This window comes from Tachysurus vachellii, chromosome 7 (genome assembly GCF_030014155.1).
Source record: "Tachysurus vachellii isolate PV-2020 chromosome 7, HZAU_Pvac_v1, whole genome shotgun sequence".
NCBI lineage: Eukaryota > Metazoa > Chordata > Actinopteri > Siluriformes > Bagridae > Tachysurus > Tachysurus vachellii.
This window is the reverse complement of record NC_083466.1, coordinates 21,462,640-21,471,590: the sequence shown is the minus strand read 5'-3', so window position 1 is coordinate 21,471,590 and position 8,951 is coordinate 21,462,640. Positions and strand designations below refer to the sequence as shown.

The following is an 8,951-nucleotide window of genomic DNA, read 5'->3' as shown; positions in this document are numbered from 1 at the left end:
GTATGTAATGACCGTAAATCATTTTAGCCTTGGCCTCAAAACATATTTTTTTCCCATTTTTTCAGGTCTTAGAGAATTACAATTAACAATTTTTCAAATGTTCAACAAGTTTAAAATGTTGTATGAAGTTCAGATCATTGTAGGACATGTGAACGCTTTGCTCTCTGGGTACGAGTCATAATCTGCTAAATCACTATGACCAAGACTAGTTTTTTATACCTTTGTGTAAGTTCTGTGGGAAAGTCAAATCTGTCAAACTGCTAGATTAACTGAAGCCAATTCTGCCACAATACAATGCCACCGACCTCCGCACTGGTTTTTGATTTGCAGTCGTGCAGCTTAAACCTTTTATTTAAAAAAATGCAGTAAGTCAAACTGGCGTTCTGCACTGCCTGAGTATGCTTTATTTTTTTTCCACTAAGCCACTGTTTACATGCAGCATACTTTACTTCATCCAACCTCCAGTGCTTGGTATAAAAACTCTGCAGTTGGTGGGTGGAGTGTTCATATAGAAAGCAGGGAGTTGCAGTGTTTAAACAATAGAGCTTTTCAGACGGAACATTTTCAGAGCTGCAGAAACATGGTGAAAGCTAAGGTCTGGACACTTCGGAAGTATTTTGTTGGCTTTCCAAAAGAGAGTGACTTTGAGCTTAAAGAAGAGACACTACCCGAGATACAAAATGGAGGTAACTATTCGTTTCATATATAGTGGCCTGTTTTGTTTTTTTTTGGTAGCATTGCAAAGCACATACCACTGGCACTCATTTCTGTTTGTTTCAGAGGTCCTACTGGAGGCTGTATTCCTTAGCCTTGATCCGTATATGAGGTACATTAGTTGCAGTTTGCACTTTTTTCTTCATTGCCATGTGGCACCTGTGTAGAATTAATGATGTGCTGAGTGTGCTATTGCAGGAAGGATCATTTGGTAATTAATTTTTAATCCTGACAACAATGAAAGTAGCAGTGGACTGAACAATGGAGTGTAACACATTTACGATAATAAGCAAACAACTCTACTGATATTGCAGAACACATCAAAACATGTCCAATTCAAAAATGTAGAGGTTGCGAGGAAAAGTATAAAATATGCTTATAATTTTTCTCTGGTAATGTTGTACAGAACCTGGACACTAACATTAGTGTGTTTTAAAACATGGCGATTGTGCCAAAATTGTGAGTTTCCAAATCATACTTGAGCGAAAGTTCAAATCTCTACACTGAAATGTACTCAAGTGTTTCAAAGTAAATTTAACTGAAATCAGAAGTGAGGACAGTAACAAGTACCTACTTATTTACTGCATATTGTGCAGATTGTGATACGTCAGAAATTTGAATAAAACCTTTTTCACCCTGCTTATACAAGACTTGGTAATGAAACCTCGTGCATTCTGTTGTATTGTTTTTGCCATGTGTGAGTCTCTGAGTGTCTCTCTGTTACTTTAGAGCTGTGAGTTCAGCCTTAATGAAAGAAGGTGATGTTATGATTGGAGCTCAGGTTGCCAAGTAAGACAAACAAACACTTTGACAATCAAACATTTCTGTTATATTATATTGTACTGAATAATGAATCCTATTATTCATTAAAACACCAAGGACTGAGTAATTAATTATAAACCATCCCCAAAACACTGCAATTGAATTGTTATTTGCTTGCCAGGGTTCTTCAGAGCAAGAACCCAGCATTTCCTGTGGGCTGTTATGTGGTGGCTCCAGGTGGATGGAGGACACACAGTGTGACCGATGGCAAAGCAATTTTTAGCCTCGATATGGCACGAGTTCATCCTGATTGGCCTAAAGATGTCCCTCTTTCCCTGGCTGTTGGTGCACTGGGGATGCCTGGGTAATGCAGTTTTATTATCTATAAGACAAATCAGTTTATTCCAAACAACTCTGATAAAAATACAAGATAAACAACATAAATGTTCCTTTATTTCTCAATTCTATATGGGTTAGTTTGGCTGCCCTGTATGGCCTAGAGGAGATTCTGCAGGTAAAGCCAGGTGAGATTGTGCTGGTGAGTGCCGCAGCTGGTGCGGTCGGCACCATGGTGGGCCAGATTTGTAAGATTAAAGGCTGTAAAGTGGTGGGTTCGGCTGGGAGTGAGGAAAAAGTGGCCTACCTGAAGGAGCTTGGCTTTGACTACGTTTTCAACTACAAGACCATAACATCTCTGGATGAGGCACTGAAGCAAGCTTCACCTGAAGGATACGACTGCTACTTTGAGAATGTAAGTTTAGCTGCTGAGATGAATAAACTGGTGAGTTTTTATGATTCACACTGACACTGATTCACATAGATAGATAGATAGATAGATAGATAGATAGATAGATAGATAGATAGATAGATAGATACTTACTTTATTAATCACCACTGGAAATTTGATTTGCATGAGCAGCCGGACATAACCGTACATTTCAAATAAGAAGATACAGAAATAAAGTGGAAACAGTAGATTCAAGTAGATACAAAAATTTGCACTGTACATAACTACACAAAAAAATATATATATTAATATATTACACAAAATGTATCAATATCTAAACAAACGGAGATTATGTATTAATTGTCCATCAGGTTCTAATGGAATGAGTATGACTATCTAGTTCACTAAAAACTACAAAGGTCAAAGGTTCCTCTGCACATGATGGATGCATTATACAGTCTTACTACAGTAGGCACAAAAGGCTTTCTGTAACATTTACTGTTGCACCAGGTCTTCAGCTAGAATTACTCCTCAATCCAACAAACATGTTGTTTAGAGGGTGAGAGGTGTTACCCATGATGACCAGTAATTTGGACATCACTCTCTTCTCAGCAGCCACCTCCAGAGGGACCAGATCCTCTCCAATGACAGAACTTGCTTTTTTGATGAGTTTATTTAGCTGGTTAACATCACATGCTTTTGCACTGATGCCCTAGCACACGACATCATAGAAAAGGAAGCTGGCCACCACAGACTGATAGAACATCTCTGTTCTCCCTGTATACTCACTCTCTTGTTGAAGTTATTTCCTCACATAGGTTCTCTTACCACTGCTATGCTGATGACACTCAAATCTTATTCTCCTTCCCACCCTCAGATACCATGGCTTCTTCTTGGATCTCAGCATGTCTGTCGGACATTTCATAGTGCAGCACGGCTTGTTAGTTGAAATTCAATCCCAGCTAAACTGAACTGCTGATGACTCAGGGTGATTCGTCCACAGGTCAGGATCTTGCAATATTCCTGCACAACGATCCAATCTTCCCTTTGGTTACAGCTCACAACCTTGGGGTATAAAACTGTCCTTTTCCTCGCATGTTGCTAATGTGACTCGCTCATGTCGGTTCCTTCTCTACAACATTAGAAGGATTCGGTCATTTTGTCCTCACAGTCTGCTCAGGTACTTGTTCAGTCTCTTGTCATCTCAAGACTGGATTACTGCAACTTACAGCAGGCAGGTCTACCTGTGAACGAAAATTCATCCAATGCAAATGATCCAAAATGCAGCTGCATGACTTGTTTAGAACCTGCCAAAGTTCTTGCATACTACCTCGCTGCTGCGTTCCCTCCACTGGCTTACAGTAGCTGCACGGATCAGATTCAAAACAATGATGCTTGCCTACAAAGCCAAAAACGGACCTTACCTCAAAGCTCTTATCACTCCTTGCACTGCACACCGAACCCTCAGAGCTTCCAGCACTGCTCAACTGGTCCCGCCATCTCTCTGGTTAAGAGGTAGGTATACAGTACAGCAAGACTCTATTATGTTCTGGCTCCGAGGTGGTGGAATAAACTTCCCCTAGATGTCCTAGATCTTCAAACGACGGGTGAAGACCTACCTCTTCCTGAAACACTTGAACTAGCACCTTTTCCCTTGTTTATGTGTATATTTAAAAAAAATAAATAAATAATAATAAAAAAAAACTGAACAAAGATTTTGGTCGATGGTGTCCTAAGTCTGTAATCTAGCGAACAAGTGTCAATGTATTCATCAATAGGGACTTAAAAGCAATTTTTTTTGTTGTATTTCATTGCATACATTAGTTCCTAACATGGCAATAACACATAATCTAGAAAATAAAGTAACCTAAGAATAACAATACTGCTACTGCTATTACTAATATTTATAGAAATCTTTATATAGATTTGGATGCCTAATAAAAAAGCATGAGATGAAAGCGGCAAGGAAAACAAGAAAAAATATAGCTGCAAGCAGCGATGGCGGGCCTTCGCACGTTTGTTCATCGCTATACGGTGCCTTCCAGAAAACAATGCACGGTGGGCAAGTGCATCAAGTGGGTAAATATCAGTGGACTATTTTATGTTGTTACTGACCCATTTGGGGACTGTAGGTAAATGAAACCCCACATTTTAGACAAACGGGGGCGCTAGTGAGCCACTTAAGAGACACACCTTTGTCTGACCTTTTTGTCCACACTTAACAGCCGACAAATGTGATGTATGTGTCAAATTTCAAGTTAATATAAGCACGCCAAAAGCCTTAAATTTGCCTGAAATAAAAGTAAACTTTGACACGATGCCATGGCAACAGTGTTTGAGATATCAAAAATCCGTTCCCAATTTCGCATCTGCAATATCTCTGCGTCATGGTGGCCAAGTCTGGTCTCAATTGCATGAATCCCCTAGGAGGATTATTTAAAAGTTTACCGCATGCAGCTGACAAAAAATCCACCTTTGTGACTGACACACTTCCTGGGGCCTGTTGGTGGCGCTATACCCGGGACTCACAATAAGCACATCGATGCGATCGGAATCCTTGGCCGAACATACACAACGCGTGTCATCACAATAAGACATTTTTTGCTTAAGATATTAGACACTTTCTGTTTCTCTGAATTCGCCATAATTAGTCGCCTCGCCATGGCAGCACCGTTCGAGATATCAAAAATCCCTTCGCAATTTAGCAAGTGCAATGTCTCTGCATCATGTTGACCACTTTTGGTGTCAATCGCATGAATTCCCTAGGAGGAGTATTTAAAAGTTCACCACATGCAACTGTTGTGACTGACACACTTCCTGGTGCCTGTTGGTGGCGCTATGTCCGAGATTCACAATAGGCACATCGATGCGATCGGGAATCCTTGGCCGAACATACACACTGCGTTTCATCCCAATAAGACATTTTTTGCTTTAGATATTAGACACTTCCTGTTTCTCTGAATTCGCCATAACTTTGTCGCCTCGCCATGGCAGCACCGTTCGAGATATCAAAAATCCCTTCGCAATTTAGCGAGTGCAATGTCTCGGCATCATGTTCACAACGTTTGATGTCAATCGCATGAATTCCCTAGGAGGAGTATTTAAAAGTTCACCGTATGCACTTATAAAACAATCCAAAATGGCCGACTTCCTGTTGGGCGGAGCTCATAGTTTAGAGCGCGAAAGTTGTTCGGGTCGATGAGATCTATATGCGTACCAACTCTCGTGCATGTGCGTACATAATTGCCCGATCTGTGCACCAATGTTTGTTTTTGCATTACAGGGGGCGCTACAGAGCCCCCCTGCCACGCCCGTATTCCAGCCTTTGTCCAATCCTAGTGAGCTGTAATTCTGCACACTAGTCATTTATCTGAGTCAGAATGTTACCACATGGTAAAATTGGCCAACTTCAACAATAACACTAACCAAACACTAAGGAAAATTACAACAGTATGACCTTTATATCCCTGATACTAAAATATGTTGTTTTTGGGTTTGTGTTTGTGTTCTGTTTAGGTTGGAGGTGCTTTCTTTACTGCAGCACTTAATCAGATGAGGCCTCGAGGACGCATTGCTGTGTGTGGTGCAATATCCCTGTACAACAACACCACACCTCAGATGCGTAAGTCCAGGGCAAGGTGTCAGTCCCTGTGCTAACTGATATGACTTATGTAGATACGGATTATTGATTTGCAGGTTTCCACTTCAGGCTTTCCTTCTCTGTTGTAATGACAGTCGAGTTGTTTTTCTGGCTCATAAGCACTATTTCTGTAACCTTAACGTTGTTAAGTGGCCTAAAGTTTGGAAATATAATTCTGGAAATATTGAAAGACATTAATGAGCACTTGCTGAGATGCTTTCTGTGTTCTCTTCTACTCCACTGTAGGTCCTTTTCCCCACATGGCCATGCTGGCTAAAAGCATAAGGATGGAGGGATTCCAAGTCAATCAATGGCCAGAGAAAGATGAGGCATCTGTCAAAAGACTGCTCACATGGCTAAAGGAGGCAGGTTTACATTTGGCAGATGCCTTTATCCAGAGTGACTTCCATTATCTCATATTTATACTACAACTGACGATTAAGGGCCTTGCTCAAGGGCCCAACAGTGGCAGCTTGGTGACTCTGGGCTCGAACTAAAAACCTTCCGATTAGTAGCCCAACACCTTAACCACTAAGCTACGACATGCAAGTTCAACCTGCACAAAGCCAAATGATTGTATGATTGGATTGATTTAACTTAAAAGTTATTTGGTGAACGATCTGGTCATGAAATATGTATTTGAACTAGAGACCTCTGATACATTTATTGCTGCTAATTATTTCTTAGGCAATTTAATGCTACAACTTAATGATTGAATCAGGGATTTATTTCCTTTAATTGATAGACACAGCAGTATTTATTTATTCATTTTATTTTTAAGGAATAAAACAATGACCAGGTATTATGATGTTTATTCACTGACTTATAATTTTCCTCCCAATCTAGTCAGGTTATCGGACTATAAGATGTCGCTATGATGGAGAACTTAAAGTTAGGGTTAGGTTGAAGTTCTAGCTTTATATCTGACTGGTATAAAGGAGGGTCACTAGAGACCTGTACTAAAAAATGTTAAATAAATATCTGAATTAAAAACAAAACAAAAACTACACAAAATCATACCAGTGGTTTAAAATTGGTGTTTTGTACTTTCCATGTCTGTGTTACAGGGGAGACTTAAGGTCAAGGAGAATGTTACAGTGGGATTCGAGAAGATGCCTGCTGCCTTCCTCCAGATGCTGAAAGGGACAGAACTGGGAAAAGCTGTTGTTAAAGTGGAATGACTGCTTTTTGTAATGTCACGTATAGAAAATTCAATGCATGTTTACTGTTAACAATTTTAGTAAACAAACAATACAGGTTTTATTGTTTTTTGGTGTTTTACATCCAAGAAATATTTTCATATGTATAAACATATACATACATTTGAATACATGTATAGTTGTGTTGCATGGTGGTATAGCTGGGTCCAAATGCACTCTAGTATAATACACAGTGAAATGTTACTGAACCATCAAAAGGTGCACAGAGATACGTTTTCTATAAAAAGAAGCAAATTCATGGATACAAACATAAAAAAAAATCTTGATTTTGGCACTTGAAATAATCACACAACTGTAAGCACTTACTCAGTTAGTTAAAATAAATAAGACATATGAAATCAATTCACAGAACGCATTTAAAAGAGCTGCCAAACCAATCATAGCCCTCACACATTCTCACATACAAAACAATACTAAGGGCTGAGGTTTATCCATATAAAATGTCAAACTCCAGGATTACCTGTAAGAGAATAACACACATACGGACACAAAAGAAGGAAAAAAGCAAGCAGCAAACATCAGAACTGGGAGGGCCACAGGGTCTCTAACACATCTTTAATCTCACAGTGATTACACACCCCACCTATTATGATAAAATTAAGGTAAAATACTCTGCATCACTTGACATAAATTCAGAAAGTATATATATATATATATATATATATATATATATATATATATATATATATATATATATATATATATAAATAAACTTATATTTCAATCTTTTATTGTGCCTTCCCTTTCTTATGTAGTATAATAATAATAATAATAATAATAATAATAATAATAATAATAATATTATTATTATTATTATTATTATTATTATTATTTCTTCATTTTGATTTCAATTTTAATTGACATTTCTCTAAAATTTCATGGTGTTACAGACAGTAACATCACCACGCTGATCTTCTCTGATTGGCTACTGTTTTGCCCCTCGGTTTCTGTCCATTATAAATAAATAAATAAATTAATTAATTAATTAATTAATTAAAGAACAACAACAATTGTTATAATAATAATAACAATAACAATAATAATAATAACAATAGCAACAATATAACAATTGTTGTTATTACTGATGTTGTTGTTATATTCAGAGCCGATCCTGACCTCACTGGGGCCCTAAGCAAAATTCTGCTAAGGGGCCCTCCTACCTGACCCGTGAGCCATGTAAACCATTTGCCACACATTCACACTTGACACCCCACTGCTCCCACTACAAACCTCCCTCCTTTTAAAAAAAGTTTGCTCCATCTCTCGGTCAAAGAGTAAAACAATACAGAATTAAATGAGGTATAAACAAAACTTTATTGAATGGAATATTTTAAATAGAATTTTGAGTTGAATATTTAAAGCAAGTGAATTTAAATATAATTCCTGATATCAAAAATATGGTTACTACTATAAATCACACTCTTAATATTTACATTTTAAGTATTGAATACTGAATTCTTGATATCAAAAATCCACATCATGTGAATGTATAAAAGCTAAAATGGCTTGCCATACCGTATCACTGTGTTTTATAGTTATGCATGAGAGCAATACTTGATCCCTGATGGTTATTATTTACTGAGGGATGTGCATTCATATTGACCTGGCATTATGCCCATTCCAATGTAAATCCATTGGTTTCCATATTGCATTAACGTTGTTGTAACCTTGATTGAGAGACTATAAACATTGTCATTTAGGAGTTTATCACGCTACTTCTTGTACTGGTCCCCACACAGATGTTGCTGTAAAGCGCGCGTGTCATTTCGTGCACGATTACACGCGCATATGAACGCATGTTCACGCGCGGCGCGGTCATCGAGCTGCCGTTTATAAACACGGGCGTTTATTCACGCGAATGTTCACGCAATAAATTGTTGTGTGACGG

At 38.3% G+C, this 8,951-nt stretch overlaps 1 protein-coding gene across 1 annotated transcript; it reads left to right on the top strand.

Annotated features, from left to right (window-relative positions):
* Positions 1-478: 478 nt before the first annotated feature.
* LOC132848873 (prostaglandin reductase 1-like) lies at positions 479-7,104 on the top strand. The gene is made up of 8 exons (XM_060874928.1): positions 479-686; positions 781-826; positions 1,444-1,503; positions 1,658-1,840; positions 1,954-2,227; positions 5,720-5,825; positions 6,090-6,208; positions 6,911-7,104. The coding sequence occupies exons 1-8, from the start codon at positions 581-583 to the stop codon at positions 7,022-7,024; spliced, it is 1,008 nt and encodes a 335-aa protein (XP_060730911.1). The 5' UTR covers positions 479-580; the 3' UTR covers positions 7,025-7,104.
* Positions 7,105-8,951: the final 1,847 nt, after the last annotated feature.